This window comes from Haemaphysalis longicornis, unplaced genomic scaffold (genome assembly GCF_048455015.1).
Source record: "Haemaphysalis longicornis isolate Haplotype H1 unplaced genomic scaffold, Haemaphysalis longicornis Haplotype H1 scaffold_3, whole genome shotgun sequence".
NCBI lineage: Eukaryota > Metazoa > Arthropoda > Arachnida > Ixodida > Ixodidae > Haemaphysalis > Haemaphysalis longicornis.
The window spans coordinates 47,677,087-47,694,182 of record NW_027526335.1 but is presented as its reverse complement, the minus strand read 5'-3'; the positions used below and the strand labels follow the sequence as shown (position 1 = coordinate 47,694,182).

The following is a 17,096-nucleotide window of genomic DNA, read 5'->3' as shown; positions in this document are numbered from 1 at the left end:
ACGCCCTCCTAAACAGCCGTAGCGAATTTGCCATTGTAGAAACCAGCCTCAGAGCGGCTCTAAACGCCAATTTCCGGTTAGGACTTCTAGGCTTTTGTTCACACGGCCGAGGTGTAACGAAATCCATGTGACGAGAAGGCACCTCCCACGAGAGTTCCTATCTCGAGATGGCACTGTACGAAAAGGCCGGTGTGACGAGTTGGCCTACGACGAGTTTTCTGGGGACGAGTGGGCTTGTGACGAGTGGGCTCGTTCCCATCGGCAGTTTATTCGTGCAAATACATAAACATGTTTTCGCGCGTCTTTCTGGCGGATTTACTTTTCCAGAAATTTTCGAGAACCAAATGAAGTCACTTGTCATGGTTCAATGAAAAGCCAGTAATTGATGGAAGTTGGTGCAACGCCACCGCCAGACGAGCCCTTTTGCGACGCCCCTAAAAAGCAAAGATCAAACACGAAGGAGGGGAGGGAGGGGCGGGGAGGGGAGTATAGTTGGCTTGCTTCGGTAGAATATTTCTTTTGCTTGAGCTGGCCCTTGTTGCCCTCTTTAGAAGAAATTTGTCATGGTGCTGAATGTCCTGACAGCCACGTTGGACCAGTGGCCCAGCCGATGCTGCGCGAGCTAGTCGCGATTGGCGTGACCATGTCTAGGAACTCTGCATGTCACCAACCTCTCTCGCTCGCAGCGTCTCGCGACAAGTGCGCCTTCTTGGATGACGGCCTCGGTCGAAAACTATGGGTCTATTCGATTCAGCCTGCACCTCTTGAACCAGTTCACAGTGGTGCAAAGCGGGTTCCGCCATCGGCGGAACCAGCCCTGCACTTTTGTCGTCTGCTTCTGCACCTCCTCGGCAGGGAGTGCAGGCAAAGCCATGAACCCGTCCTGCACCCGCCGGCACCACCGGTGAATCGAACGCCGCGGTTCAGGTGCCGCGAGCTGCACCGCTGAAACGAACGGCGAAGTGCGGCACCGCCTGAACTGGTTCACGCGGTGCAGGTGAAACGAATAGACCCTATCTTTCTAAGCAGGAAGGGAGCATGAAGTGTGGCCTTGACAGGAATTAGTGGCGTTGACCGGAAAAACTTCCGAGGGTGGTAGAAAGAGGGAACGAGCCCACTCCTCACAAGCCCGCTCGTCACCGGTAAACTCATCATAGGCCAACTCGTCACACCGGCCTTTTGGTACAGTGCCATCCCGAGGTGGGAACTCTCGTGCAAGGCGCCTTTTCGTCGTATGGATTTCGTTACACCGCGGCCGGGTAAACAAAAGCCTGGAAGCCCTGACCAGAGATTGGCGTTGAAATCATGTCTGAGGCTGGTTTTCCTCCAGGATTTGTGGCTTTTTTAGACGTAAGTGGTGATAAGGGGTGACTATAGCTACTTTGCACACCTTTTCGCAGTACCTGTCCTCTTAGCGGCCTGCACGGCGATCCTAAACTGGCAGTAAGGCACGCCCCCAAAAATGTTTGGCTCTCGGGGAACTCGTGTACGAATTATCCTGGTCCTGCAGTCGATTCCGCTCCCACCCGGCCCCCTTGCCTTTCACGTGCATGTCAAGGCAGCAGGCGCAGGCTCGCGTGCTAATTTGCATTGGCCGTAGAACTCCTTTTTCTTCACTTTTTTCATTTTCGTTTTTCCCTCACTGGTAGCCAAGTGCTCACAGAGTGGTCATTTTTGCCCCTTTCCTTGGAAAGCGTTTTTTTGTGTGCACATAAGAACTAACTCGAACTGCCCGAAAAGGGGATATAAAAACGTGCAGCCCTATAAGAGGCATATCCGCTCCCTAAGCAGCAAGCTGAGTGGGCGCCCTTTTGTTTATTTTGTCCGAGAGCTTCTGCCAAGAATGGTGGACCGGCGCCCCGCGCATGCGCAGATGGCTACTGGAGAAAGGTCCATCAAATGCCCGTCTTCCAAGAACTTTGTTGGGCTACTTCCCTGTCTCACTTTTCTGTCTTGGGTTGTTGAACTCGTATCTATAATCTTGTCTGAACGTCACCCTACTTGCCCAGTCTGGCTTGCATTCTTTGTTAAGCTTTGCTAGATGCACGGCCCAAAGTACAAAAAGAACTAACTAAACCTGTGCCTCGCTTCTCGCTTTCGAGACGAAAAAAAAAAAAACACGTGGACATTCATTTTGTGCACCTGTGACGAACTTTCCTAAGTGACAAACTGGCTTATGACGAATTATCCTATGTGACTAAACGGCCTATTACGAACCGGCCTATGACGAAACGCCTTGTGACGAACGGGCCGTATCCCTTCCGGAACGATGAGTTCCGAAACCATTTGTTCCTACTTTGAAGTTCGGGCCATTTGTTCCGGGACCGTAAGTTCCGGGCCCCTTTGTTCCGGGGCCTTTTGTTCCTACAGCCGGCGTTTCGTCTAGGCCGGTTCGTAATAGGCCATTTGGTCCCATAGCATTATTCGTCATAGGTAGGAAAGTTCATTACAGGAACGGTAAAACAAAATTTGCGGTGTGTTTTTAAACGTAAGTGGTGATGAGGCTTCCGTCACTATCGTTTGTACATGTTGCGTAATGGTTGCTGAGTAAGAAGTGTAATTATAGCTAATTTTCACCCCTTGTTTTCACACATTACTTGATTCTCGCAATCTTTTTTCAGCAATGTGGAGTTAAGAAGTTTGGTACTATATCATTCGCTACCCGTGTGACACATTTCTTTTGGAAGGAGAAGTAAGATAAGAAAGAGACTGAGTCTTAACCAAAAAATTAATTTCAACCACCACCTGCAAAAAAAAAGCAAAAGGGGAGACCAACTGAACAACTGCGAAAGGGTGAACCTGGTACGAATTATCAGAGTTGAAGCCGCGAACACTCCCCCACCCCTACCAACCCTACTCGACATCCGCTCAAAACGATACTTCTAGACGACATTTCCAAGAACGAGAACGTAGGGGCTACCGCTTTTCCTATTACTGGACCACTTAGAACCAGATACCTCTTTGACCAGTTTTCCGGACACGAGTCGGCTGTGACGAGTGGGCCTGTTCCCATGGAGGGTGGCCAAGCCGGCCGCAACGCTTAGAAGGGGGGCGCACGTTCTTCTTTGTAGCCTGTCTTCCGAGAACTTTCTAGGCTACTTCCCTGCCTCATTTTTCTGTCTAGGGCTCTTGAACTCGTATAGATACTCGTGATAAACCCAGGTCACACTACTTAGTGTCAACTCTGGCTTGCATTATTTGCTGAACTCTACCAGATGCACGGCCGAAAACAGAGAAAAAAAGAAGACATGTGCCTCGCTTCTCTCTTTTCAGTCGAACTATCCTGCGTACTTCGCTGAGACCAACATGCATACAAAAAAAAGCACGTGGACATTCGTTTTGTGCACCTATGACGAACTTCCCCATTTGTCAAAGCGGCCTATGACGAATGACACGTGATCAAACGGCCTATTACGAACCAACCTATGACGAAAAGCCATGGGGCGAATGGGCCGTATCCCGACAAAAACGCGTCTACTTACCGAAGTCTCATAAACACGTATATTTACTCAGGCCTTCTGATAAAAACACTAGAAACAAAGGAAATAGCACAAGGTAATTCCGGAACCTTCGTGCACTCCACTAAAAGAATAAAAGAAAGAAAGGTGACGACGGACAGAGACACCTGATCACGGATGGCTGTGTTATTATGGCGAATATAAAAGGACAATATTTCATTCTCGAAGTATTCTCGAAAATAAGAACTAATGCTCGCATAAGTATGAGCTGTGCGGCGTGCATGAGTGACACAATTCTGGAGCTGCAACCGCATGCATTTTTGGGCGTTTCTAATTTGAGTTGAAGTAAAATCTATAAGCCATGTTTTCTTTTCACCTGGGATACAGCCCGTTTGTCACATGACGTTTCGTTATAGGCAAGTTCATAATAGGGGAACCTTCGGGCTAGGCCTGCTGGTCAAATGGGATGTTCGTTATGCATGCGACAAAACAAGTCCTCGTGTTTAGTTTTCTTTTTTTTAAGCGCATATTGATATCAGCGAAGTAGATACGACGGTTAACGACCTAAAAGTGGGAGGCGAGGAAGGCAGGTAGCACAATAAAAAAAAAATGTATCAGAAGAGGAATCACGAATAACTTGAGTCCTCCTCCTCATTGTTGTGTGCCTTTAAAGCCCCTCACAAGGACCGAAAGATATTGCACCAGACTTTTTCCACAACGTGCTACCTAGAACGTATCGGGCGAATCGCGTGGATTCGATCTAGTACGTCCTTTTATTTTTCTCCTTTTGGCGGCCGTACATCCTGGACATTTCAGCGAAAAATGCCAGTCAGAGTGCACAGGTAGGGGAACATGGTTCGAACTGTAATATAGATACAACGTTAAGGCCCCAAGGTATAAAAGTGAGGAATGGGCCTTACCCCCCACCCCCGCCCCCCGGTAGCATTGGAAAGTTATCTCAGCATTTTATGTTTGTCCATTCGCAGGGTTTTGTTTCCTTCAACAGCAACCGTTACGTGCAGTCTCTCCACGACGTATGTATATGTATCATGGTTGTATTATGCAAGAGGATGTGAGGCAGCGCTAACTTTATCTCTAAAATTCTGAAAACGGCGCTATGCAGCTTGAAAGGCCCCCTGATCGGTGCTCTCGCGATCACCTTCAAATTCATTGTGACTACATATCGCGTCACGAGGGACGTCCGATACAGCGAACTTGGATTGGAACAACTTTGCACTAACGGTCCATATACTGAATAACCCGAGATGGCTTTCAGAATGCGCCAAACGATGTAACGAAACAGTTCAGCCTTCTTTCAACATTGCGACGTCCAATAATTGCACGAGTTTCTGACAGCTTCCAGGTACGAACCAACTGCATTAAGATGACCACACCGGATGCATAAGCATATATAGCGATATCTCAAGAACTTAGCCCTCGCGCTTTGTTTTTGCTTGTTATTTATGATAGCGTGACGTATTAGTGCTCGCATCTAATTTTTGCAAGAAAATGTTTTCTATATGGACTACGAGTACCCTTTTTATTTGACCTTCAGAAGGACAATAAGCGGCTACCCTGTCTTTATGCTACACAACTGAAAAGTATAAATTCCGCACTCTTCCCGGGTCGAATATAGAAGTGTACCCAAAGATGACTTTTTTTCTGGATTCTACAATTTTGGCCAGTGCGGGCGTGCAGCAGAAGGGGCCCCGCACGGTCAAAACGAGGAAGGAAGCCAGGGCCGTCTATGCCCGGAGTGCCAAGCTCACCAAGTACTTGACCGCCATGTTTGTATTATATTTTTTTTTCTTTTTTTTCCCTCTTTAGTTTCACTCGCCGCACTGCAGCCAGTACCTTAGGCAGATGCCCGTTCTCGCCATGGCAGCGACGAACAAAAGGCCTGCCCGTACCAGCCAAAGCCATATGTTTCTCCTTAAACAGCCCAGTGAAAGACAGCTGATAAGGAGGCCCCGAAGGCGCTCTTCGGCACTGTATTCCTACGCGGTGGAGTTGGCAGGGGTGCAGTCATGCAAATGTTCCTAGAAAAAACCTCTTCCATCCCGTCTTCCTTTCACGCAGGGAGGTTGGTTGCTCCTTTCTGTGATCTGTATGCCTAAGCAGCCCCGATACAGGACGAAGTCGAAGACAAGCTGACCGATTTTGTTGATTCGTCACGCAGCTGCTGGGTTGGGAGAGTCAGAACTACTTCTTAGCGCGTATGTGAACGTCTCGCGTTTCCTGGCAAGGTGCGGCTCAAGTAGAACTGCGGCTGGGGAAGTGTAAACACGTGGTGGCCGGGTGCTGTGCGACACGACGTGTGAATCAGTCGGCGGAGTCTAGCTTCCGCAGCGGGCCGACGCAGGCGTACCATCGACACTGCTTGTCCCAAGGCTCACGTGCAAGACAAAAATGCGATCGACGCCAAGTTTCTTCAGGACGGTGCTACTTTATTTTACTGCGATCACCAGCGCATGTGAGTACAAAGGTTTTGTCCTTCATGTGGTAAACATTTCTTTCGCACGTCATTTTTAACTCGGCCGCCACCGGAAAATTAACTTTCCAATGAGAACAAGAAACATTAGGAGGGAAAGAGGCGGCCCTGCAAAGAAGTCTTTTGTGATCAGCTTTAATATCTGAACTGGTTCTTCACACTTTGCGGGCCAACTTCATAGCAGTTTTTGTTATTTTTCACTTCGATTTCTTGTAGCCATATTTGCCAGCTTTTGGTACAGACGATATTCAGACAGCATGGGACGCCTAGGTCGTCTAGGGGCCGACATTTTGGTGAACGCATTTGTGCGTTTCTTGTTAAAACTACTGGTATATGTGATCTTTGTGGGTTTGAGTGACTATTTGTTGCACGGAAAGTAGCTGCTGGTGGCGGCATTCTGTGGAGTCATATTAGAGAGTTTTAGCAGTTCGTCTGTTCCGTCGTGTACGTAGTTAGCGTGTTGACCGGGACCCGTCTGGGAACTTGTGCATTCGTAGCGGTAGGGAAATTAGTTCCGCGGGCTGGCCTTCGCCATGTCCGCGCATTCATCATGGTGGGGTGTGCCTCCTCGCCCTTCCACGTGCGCAGACGCAGACGGGTCCCGGTCAAGCCGGTTACTGCGTACACTACGAAACAGGCGGACTGCTAAAACTCTATTGTTTGCGCGCCAAGGTTCCTGTAATCTCATAAGAGATTTTTCTGCATCGTATTTTCGAACATACAAGAATAAAAGAGCAAGGGCATAGCGTACTGAAATATTCTTGGGGCTATAGCGATAGTTTACGTGCGCAGGTGTACCTAGCACTGCAAAGACCTCTGTCTTCTTTTTTATCCAGCCGAGCCAGTCGATAATATTGGTTGCTCGTTTTCCATAGCACGATCAACGTAAAATACGCTTATGACCAGAGAGGGTCACAAAACACTGCAAATAGAGAATCCCTCGATATCACCAGGTACCTTGAGCAGTTACTTTATTTCCTTTTTTTTTTTTCTCCTGTGGGGTGGAAGGTCGAAGGGATCGGAATGCGCCAAAAGCAGCAGTGACTAGAAGCTCTGCGTTTTTAAACTTCCAGGATTTGAAGCAAGTCCGAGTTCTGTGTGAAGGGCCGCCTCGTGATTTAGACCAAAGAGTTTCATTAAAGATACTGCTTAAAGGGACCCAGAAAAGCCTTTTGTAAATGTTACAAAAGGCCTGTACTGTCGCGTAGTACCAATATAGTGATGCAATGCCGTTGGAATTATTGATCTACATTCAGTATTAGCTGCGCGAGAAGCAATTAAGTGCACCTCTCCCCCTTGCTGATCGATTCCTCCTCTCTTACTGCTTCTTTCAAAGCAGCTGGAAACACTGGGAATAGCCATGTGACATCGCGACGCTCGACTTCCGTTCTCCGCTAGCTACATTCCTGCGCCTAGGCACGCGTAAATCGCTGCGGACCCACCTTTGCCTCGGGATCGCGCAGGAAGGAGGAAGAGCAGCGGGAAGCCGATGGCAGTGACGTTGCCGGCGGCCGACGATCGGCCGAATCAGGGGGGCGCCTCGCCGTTGCGTCAACCGCGGGCGGCTCGCTGTGGCGTCGCGCTCATCGGCTGAGAAAGGCGATCTTCAAAAATTGTTTACAAATTATCCGTACAAGGTATGGGGCTCACCCTTGGCTCAAAAATCTCCCGTTGTGTGTTCTACCACCTGAACGCATTTGATTGCCACCTTCACAAAGCTTTTCTGGGTCCCTTTAAGCTTACTTGCGCGAAGTTTTATGTTAAAGCGTGAGACACATGCATGACTCCAGGATGCGACTGATCGTTAGAACCGATTTTGGCGTCGTGCGCTGGTCGGAGGCAGCTCACGACGTGCGACTGGAGAGAAAGAGGGCGCCCGCATATTATGTTTATGGCACCCGCTATTTCCGCAAGATGCCAGCGGTACCAGCAGCATGGACGAGCGGATTCATGGGTGCTAATTGTTCCCACACCGCTATACTGAACATATAAAACTGCAATGTATAACGTGCACTATTGCATAATAGTGCATAATAAATGCACTATTCATTATCACTTCAAGTTCGTAAATGTGTTCTTTTCCTGCTCCGGTTTATCTTGCACATATGTAAATCGACCTTAGTGCGCCTAAATAGGGAGGCAACCAAGGAGCAAAAACAGACGGCGGAGTGGTGCCGACGACGCATCGCACGCGCGCATCGGTCCATGTGTCTCAAATTGTCCCATGTGTCTCGACAGTCGTAACGATCAGTCGCATGCAATTCGCATGCACCAATCGTCCATGTGTTATGTTTGCGTATGCCTTACGAGTTATAAAAATGTAACTGTAATGTCGCCGAAGCAGAATTTATGCTCGTTTTCATGCGAATGTTGTTAAGTGGAGCGCAGGCTGCGCTCCGAGCAGTTATCTGATCACCTCAACGCCTGGCTCAAGCATTTCTTCGTCAACAGCGTTTGTCGGGGCAAATGACTCTATGCATTTGTGGACGCCCTCGCCCTCAAGAACGTCAGCAAAACCGCGTTTCATTGATTGATTGATTGTAGGGTTTAACGCGCCGACGCAACGCAGGCGATGAGGCGCGCCGTAGTCGAGGGCTCCTGATTAATTTTGACCACCTGGGGATCTTTAACGTGCGCCGAAATCTCGTACACACGGGCGTTTTTGCTTTTCGCCTCCATCAGAAAAGCGGCCGCCGCAAAACCGCGTTTCACATCGCGAATTCGTACGCGTACCCTTTTCGGGCACAGTGGATGGCTGGTGCTGGCATGGGGTGACGTGTACACTAATTTCGATGTTCGACAATTTTAAAAGCTCTCGTCATGCTACCATTTATATAAGTAACACGTGACACTGCTACGTGTTCGGCGTTGGACGCACAGATGGCTTGCCCCACGCACGCGGCAACTCTGCGGACAATTAGTGCTCGGCGCTGGCGGCTAGCTGGCAGCCACCGTCGCCGTGTGGTATCCCCAGTTACAGCGGAAAGCCTTGCGGCAATTTCCTCAAAAAGGCGCGTTGAATTGATTGATTGATTGTAGGGTTAACGCGCCGAAGCAACGCAGGCGATGAGGCGCGCCGTAGTGGAGGGCTCCGGATTAATTTTGACCACCTGGGGATCTTTAACGTGCGCCGAAATCTCGTACACACGGGCGTTTTTGCTTTTCGCCTCCATCAGAAAAGCGGCCGCCGCGGCCGGGAATCGAACCCGCGACTTCGTGCTCAGCAGCGCAACGCCTTAGCCACTGAGCCACCGCGGCGGGTAGGCGCGTTGAATTACGCTACTGTACGACAAACGCGTTGGCTTTGCTAATTATGTCCTTTTGTGCTTATGCAAGACTGTGTTACGTTTAACGAGTTTTAAGAATTTTTAATATAGTAAATTCCACTTTTTTGTTTGTTTTATTTTTAATTTTCTTCGACAATTGGTGTACATTTACACTAGCACAACGATTAAACGTGCTAAATTTTATAGGAAATTGTGCATTATTGTGCAAAAGCCAGGCATGCACGGTTTGTGCCCTAGGGTACTTGGAAAAAAAATGCTCACGCATTAAAGTTTATATTCCAGCTTATATTTATATTTATTTAAATTTATATTTATATACCTTACCTCCAGCTGCACTTGCATTTCACACTATTTATTTGAGGCACACCCTTTTTAATGACTACAAGCTGCCCTGTTTGAGTTTGTATTTCTCCGTTGGTGCCAAAGACGCGGTTGCTGACGTCGTTTTTTTTTTTTTCATCGGGTAAAGCACCCTTTATTTTTATAGTATTTTAAGGGACTTCTTACGTATTAGCAACCGCAGAACAGTTCCCGCACGGCCGGCTTTCCGTAGTCATGCAGCCCCTCCGCATGGGATACGCGGACAGACGTAGCACGCAACAAACAAAAGATGCGGGGCGGTGCCACACGGGGCGCCACTGGTTCAAATTCAGTGGCACCACCATACCAGCGCACGAGGCCTATAACGTAACGGCACTATTAATTTCTACTTCAAGTTTATAAATGTTTTCATTTCCTGCACGGATTTCTCTTGCACATATCTATAGTTCATATCACAAGCTAGCTGCAGCACTGTGGAGGCTCCATTGTTGTCCCCCTCAGGCGCCTAACTCACCGCGAAGGAAGCGACAAAAGGCGCCGGGGCTTTGCGGTGCCACTTGCCGAGAGGGGAGAAGGGAGGGTCCTTTCAGGACCCCCTTCACGGCGGGTTAGGCGCCCTCAGTGGGCGCACTATTGATAACAATGTAGCCTCCACAGTGCTGCAGCTAGCTTGTGATATGAACTATAGATCGTCCGGAGTGCGCCTAAACTAGGAGGCAACCATGGAGCGAAAAACAGTGGGCGGAGCGACGCCGACGACGCATCGCCCGCACACTTATGAGCCTGCATCAAATTCACGCGTACGACTAGTCGTAACGACCGTCGTAGCGATCAATCGGATGCCAATCGCATGCTTTAGTTGTCAACGTGTCTCGCGCTTAACTCCGGGTATTTCTTTGTTTATTTTCGAAGGCTGGTAAACGATACCAATAATTAACCAAAAAGATTCAAAGGAAAATAAAGCAACAGTGTTACTTAATGGCTTTTCGAAAATCAAATTTAACGCACCGAAGCAACCCATGGTTTTAATATTTACAGAGAGCCCAGTCAACACACAGCTCTCAAACACCACAACCATGCTTTTTTGACATTTGAGAGCTGTGTCTGACAAATACAAGTACAACTAAGACCAAAAAGACGCCTGTAACGTTCCGTGATGACGTTCGTGCCACAGATGTCCGAAGTCTGTTACAGAGCTGCTGAGCAATACGGGCCAAATACACTTTTTCTTTCAGTACAACATCGCCTTGGTGGCCACTTCAGTGCACAAACTTTCTGTCTAATATCAGATGACAGTGTTAGAATGAAGAGAACGCAAATAATTTTTCTCGAAAATTATTTTCTACTCTAAAGTGATTTACCGTCTCGCCATTCATCTGTCCACGTCGACTGACTGCTTCTACATCGCAACGCGTTTCTGAGCACTTATGAGACCCACGTTGTTGGCTGATCCTGTCAGATATTTAGAGTGAGCTCACTGGCAAAAAAGAAACAATTCCCTCGCACTTCCCCGAGGGGGAGAGTGTGTAAGTGCGAATGCACGGTTGTTGATTGCGCGATTACGGTGGATATCGTGATCTTGGAGTGGAGAGGAGGCGCCCAACACCCGCAGTCACTGAGCGGAGGCAGGAGGAGGAGAGTAGCGCCCGCCGTTACGGCGAGGGCTACACGAGCGCCCTCACGCGTCGGAATGCGGAGCGCCCGCTACGCGAGCGAGAGCTCTCCCGCCCGAAGTGGAGAGGAGGCGCCCAACACCCGCAGTCACTGAGCGGAAAGAGGAGGAGGAGAGTAGCGCGCGCCCATCTCCCCCCGTTGCTAGGGAATACGAGGAGGAAGACGAGGAGCGCGCGCACCCGCAGCTGTTGCTATGCGGACGACGGCGGCGGACGATTCAGGCTCGCTTAAGAAGTGCATTCGCACTTAAAAAAATAAGAAACGAAGCCTATGGGAGGTCGCTTGCCCGCTGAGACCGGCAGCCATTTTCAATGCCAGAAGTAAACAAACGTTTGGTTTTCGGTTAGTGCGCAACGTCAGTGGACTATGCAGCCACGATATCCCAATTACTTTGTAAGGGCATCGCTCGATGAGGAAAAACTTCGTCAAAGCGATCTGGTGCGGTGTCGCAAGCGACGGCCTGCTCTTCCCTTTGCGACTAGTCGCGCGACGTGGGCGATTCGCAAGTTGGAACGAACGCTTAGGTGTCGCCGATATTTTGTCCAATTCGCTGCATCCTCAGCCTAACCTCTATTCTTCGCTGCTCTCGCACCGTCTTGCCGCAGGCGGGCACCCAGTCTGGAGCAACACGACGCCGCAAATCACGGGCGTGCCGTCCTCCACGACTCCCGCTGAATCGACAATGTCTACCATGGGTGACGCTGAGCAGGTATCCTGGCGTGAAAATGGTCAGCAAGGTGGCCGCCACCCGTCTTCCCTGACCATCGTGAGCCTGGACGCCGGCTGCCGGAAGCGGGTGTTCTGTGAAGCGGCCAGGACCCTCACGTACGTGTTCCCGTTGTCCAAGTTCTGGCAGGGCATCGTCAGGTGAGACAACCACCTCGCGGATCCTCCAATGTACAAACTCTATTTTCCAGTGCACGAGAAAAGCAGCCCGTTTTTTTTTCATATTGTGGTGTCGGAGCACTCTGTGTACAGCCCTTCTCGTATTTTAAATATGGATATACAATACAACCTATTTTTGGCGTACTCTGGATACTTATGATCAGTGTCACAGGGGGACACAAACAGCAGATATAAGTGCAGCAACCAGATTCGTGATAGTCAAGAAAGGGGCAAATGCCTACATTCTGTGTTTATACAACACCAGAGTTAGCTGTGAAAATGTATTAAATCATGACAGCCATGAACACGTAAAAGTACATAGATACCAATGTACCTGCCGGCTGAGATAGCATGACGACTGTACTACCTTTCTATGAACGCATGAATTCACGTCTGTATAAAGCACAAGGGAGCGAAGGCAGCGGCCGAGCGTCAGAATTGGCTAGCCTAGTTATCACGAGCGAATAGTCTGTTTGCCTTGGCTATGCAGACAGTGTTTGATGAAAGTTAGGTCATACCTGCCGCGCTTGCGCTCCGGAGGCGACGTGCCATCCATGGCGAGACTGAGCAGCCAAGCGCAGGCCAAGCAGCCGGTAAACCTTCACTTTATCGCGTGGTACCGCAGCGGCAAAGATCCTAGTAAGAACAGCTGCACGCGTCGTCTCTCCGCAGTAAGTCACGAGGCCTGACGTCACACCTGCCACCCTTGCGCTCCGGCGGCTGAAGGTCATTTCGACGAGATGAATAACCTTCCGAGGAATGGTGTAGTAGTTTCGCTGTGAAAATCTAAAGGCCCATAACCGTACATCGTCGGAGAAGTCACAGTGGGATTTTTCTCAGAACTAGGCACAGCAGCACACTATTGTCGGTGTCTAGGCGTATCACGTAGGTTGCCTCAAAGGCGTGTCATGTGTTTTTATTTTCGTTCTAACTATGGCATTTCCTCTATTTCCCTTTCCACCATTTGCGATTGCAGCGAACGGCCCAATCCCCCGAACGCGTACTTCGCCGCCTGGTCACGAGGCCTGTCGAGCCAGGACTGCTCGCACCTGTACCCGGACTGCTCGGACAGCCCAGCAGGACTCGTGCTGCCACTAGTCAACCAGGCTGTTGGGCCCAAGGGATTCGTCGGCTCCTTCATAGAGCGGCTGACCCTGCCGTCGGGGCCGGATGTACCTAGGGAACTTGGCGCACCCAGGCCCTCGCTGGTCATGCAGAAACTGCGCCAGTCGCAGCGCCAGTTGGAGGCAGGCGGCTGGCCACCTGCTCACTCCGATGAGTTCACGCCCCGGAATGACTGAGCGGGCAACGGGGCCACATTAAACGTCCGACATGAAGCCGCCGTAGAGCGCTCTAAATCTTCGGGGTGTGCTATTTATTAAGCTTGTAAATAAACCGAACCTCTAAAAGCTGCTGAGAGCTCGGGGCCGTTCTTGCCAAAGACGAGGAACAGTTCTTGGGGTTCAAGAAAATAACAAAACAGTTTGGCTCTCACACTGAACCTACCGCCGATTCTTCTGGCAGTATTCTATTCCTTCCGGAAAGCAATCCCTCGGCATTCGGTGCTATGTTCACGCGTGAAGTTTATTGCTGTCTATTGAACTAATAAATGTGGCGCAGTCCGTGACATTCCAAGCAGTTCGGACTGCGCAACACCCTAACTGTGCTTTTGTCTTTTTTTCAACAGCCAGATTAATGCTGAAAGCTGTTCAAAATAAACGTTTTAACAGAAAAAGCAACACCATTACCTCGGTAGTGCGAAATTGGGAGAAGTGTTCCGGACGCTTCATACGTCACGCTTTTTTTGATCCTGTTCAGGATATCTCACATTAAGCATATTTGCGCATTGGCCGCACGTGAAGGTATGTAAAGCAGGACGTGTAAAGGCACGCGCATTTTAGCGTCGAACGTGCTGCCCTGCTGACGACCGCCAGCGGCGTCGCATCGCTCTGCGGGTGAAGCCGGATAAGGTATGCAGGGCCTGATGGATATATGCCGAGAGGAAGCGACGCACCTTGGGATATCTTTTAGCAGAAAAAAAAATCGGGGATCATCGTTGAAAACGATGACACGGGGCACACTCCGGTATCAGTTCAACAAGTAGAAGTACCACGGGTAAAAGAGTATAAATATTTTGGAGTATGGCTTTACGACGGCGCAGGTTACACGCATGTGCATGAGGTCCACCTCAAACCAAAACGAAGACAGAAGGCGGCTATTACGAAGCATGTATCCTTGAGGGGCTACAACAAATACGAGATGGTAAGGGGAGTCTGGAAGGTGGTCATGGTACCAGGGTTGACTTTCGGAAATTCGGTTCTGTGCATGAAACCAGATCCCCAAGTGGGCCTGGACGTAAATCACAGGGCGGTAGGTAGGCTGGCCCTAGGTGCCCATAGCAAAATTACGAATGAAGTGGTACAGGGGGATATGGGCTGGTCGTCCTTTGGGGCACGGGAGGCGCAGAGCAAGATAAAATTTCAGGAGAGACTACGTGAGGTGGATGACGAAAAATGGGCTGCGATAGGGTTTAGGTGTATACCTGTATTTAAAAATCATGGACACGCCGTGGAGACGAAGGACCAGACAGCTGACCAAGGAAATTCGGCAGGGGAAGGTGGGGTATATACCACAGTTAAAAAGCAGCACAGACGACGAATTGGGTACAGAGAATGGAAGTAAAAAAAAAACCTGTAGACTTGGAGACTCGGACCTGGTGAAGCTAGAAATCAGGTAGGAAGTTTTCTACGGCAATACGCGAGGCAGTGCATTGCATTTTGAAGCACGGGCGGGGTGTCTGAGAACACGGGCATACACGGCATACGATCGCGACGAGGCGATGGGGAAGCGACGTTGACGGAGGCTTTGGGATTCGGTGTGAGGGGGGCCTGAACTTCAGGGCCATACAGGTGACGATGAGGCGGCTGGAGTGGTGGTGGACGAAAAGTAGGGAAGAGAGTGTGACGTAAGATTGGTAATATATCGAATTGAGGCTGGCGCCTCGTAGGCGTTGTGAAATCTCCCCCGCCCCCTAACGGAAACTGGTAATTCCGTGCATTGCGCTTCGCAGCTATTGCGCTATATGCATTGACCGCGATATGCATTGATATGCGTGCCGTACTCGTGAAGCTCGCCAACAACGTCAGGCGTCGTGAAATTGCCGTACTCGCTCGCCAACGTGCCCCGACAGCGTAATTAGTGGCGCGTAATGGCCGCCGCGAGAGCAGTCTGTCTTGATTTTACCTAACCGCTTCCGTTCACTGACTAGCCAGAGTCACTATTAATTATTGATAGTGGCCCTGGCTAGTAAGTGAGCGGAAGTGCTTTGGCCGGTTAGGTAAAATCAAAACAGACTGCTCTCGCGGCGGCCGTCTCGGGGTAGGGGGGGGGGGATTTCGCAACGCCTACGAGGCGCCTGCCCGAATTAGAATTTAGAACAGAAGGGGGGAGGTAAACAGAGGTGAAAGGGCAGGAAGGGGGTGGGGATGGGAGTTAAATCAGAGGGGGAGGTGGTCTAATCCATTAGGTTAGTTAAGGGTAGGTAAGTAGGCAAGTCGGTTGGTGACAACCGACGTCCCGATACAAAGGGAGGGCTTCTAATCATCATCATATGCTGCGGTGCAGCGCCGCTGGCGCCCGTCGGCAGGGCGGCGCGGAAAGTTTGACGCTGTGTGCACGTACCGCCAGGGAAGTGCACACTAGCGGCGCCGCTTGCCGGCGTCGGCAGCCGCTGGAAAGCTGTTTTCGCCCAGAAAAGCCAGTTCTTGTTTTTGCCGCAGAGCGTGTGGAGCTGAGACCCATTTTTGCCATTCCGCAAAGCGCAAAGACCAATGAGGAATGGCCGGTGCGACGACGCGCGGGTGACGTGTCGCGTCAACCTGTTCTCACTTCCCCAACGGCCATCTCGGCGAGAATACATTTCGACTGAAAAGTGGGCGGAGATCTCGATAAAGATCGCACGCGGAGGGCTGGTTAACCACGCGACTGCCGCCACGGCAAGTTGCCGTGGCCTTCACCGGCGGAGCGGTGCCACGGCGCTGGCGGCCGTCGGTAATGCGGTATTTGGCCGCGAGGCCCACCACTGGAGAGGCCGGCGCTGCGATCGTTTTGACGTCACTTGTAGGATCACCGTTCCTATCTTGCTGCGTAGTTGGCTTGCAGCGCGTGACACTTCGCTTAGGAAGCGCGTTCTAAAATATTTTCGTGTTAATTTCCTTCGTTTAAAGTTAATTCTCAGTGCGTCAAGCGCAGTTCGGCCTCATGGGGACTTTATAACCGTATCAACTGTGGTAGATTACAGGGTGTCGAACCGGAACAGGAACCGAACCGAAAACCGGAACCGAACCCGAGTTTTCGGCCGGAACCGGAGCTGAACCGGAACCGTATGTTTTCCGCCATTTTGGAACTGAACCCGAACCGGAACGAATCGAAGGAACCGTTCCGAACCGGTTCCGGGGACTCAACACTGTAATTTCAAGTTTTCCATTTCGGTGCCCTACCTTGGGTCTGAAGATATTTTTACCATTCACCAGACGGCACCACGAAATATTTTCCTGCAGTTCCCTAGGCCCATAATGTTCTCTTCTTATCATCATAATCATCATCATCATCATCCCCAGCCTATCTACGCCCACTGCAGGGCAAAGGCCTCTCCCATTATTCTCCAATTGCCTCGGTCCTGTGCCAACTGTGACCAATTTATCCCCGCAAACTTCTTGATCTCATCTGCCCCTGCCGCCCCCTGCAACGCTTGCCTTCTCTAGGGATCCACTCTGTTACCCTTAATGACCAGCGGTTATCTTGCCTTCGCATTACATGCCCTGCCCACGTCCATTTCTTCTTCTTAATTTCTACTAATATGTCTTTAACACCGGTTTGCTCCCTGACCCACTCCGCTCTCTTGTCCCTTAATGTTACACCTATCATTTTCCGCTCCATTGCCCGCTGAGTCGTTCTCAATTTAAGTTGAACCCTCTTAGT

General features: G+C 50.2%; 1 protein-coding gene across 1 annotated transcript; it reads left to right on the top strand.

Annotated features, from left to right (window-relative positions):
* The first annotated feature begins 5,762 nt into the window (after positions 1 to 5,762).
* On the top strand, positions 5,763 to 13,690 carry LOC144173240 (uncharacterized). The gene is made up of 3 exons (XM_077701736.1): positions 5,763 to 5,931; positions 11,837 to 12,056; positions 13,093 to 13,690. Exons 1-3 carry the CDS (start codon positions 5,868 to 5,870, stop codon positions 13,415 to 13,417), a joined length of 609 nt encoding a protein of 202 aa, XP_077557862.1. The 5' UTR covers positions 5,763 to 5,867; the 3' UTR covers positions 13,418 to 13,690.
* The last annotated feature ends 3,406 nt before the right edge of the window (positions 13,691 to 17,096 follow it).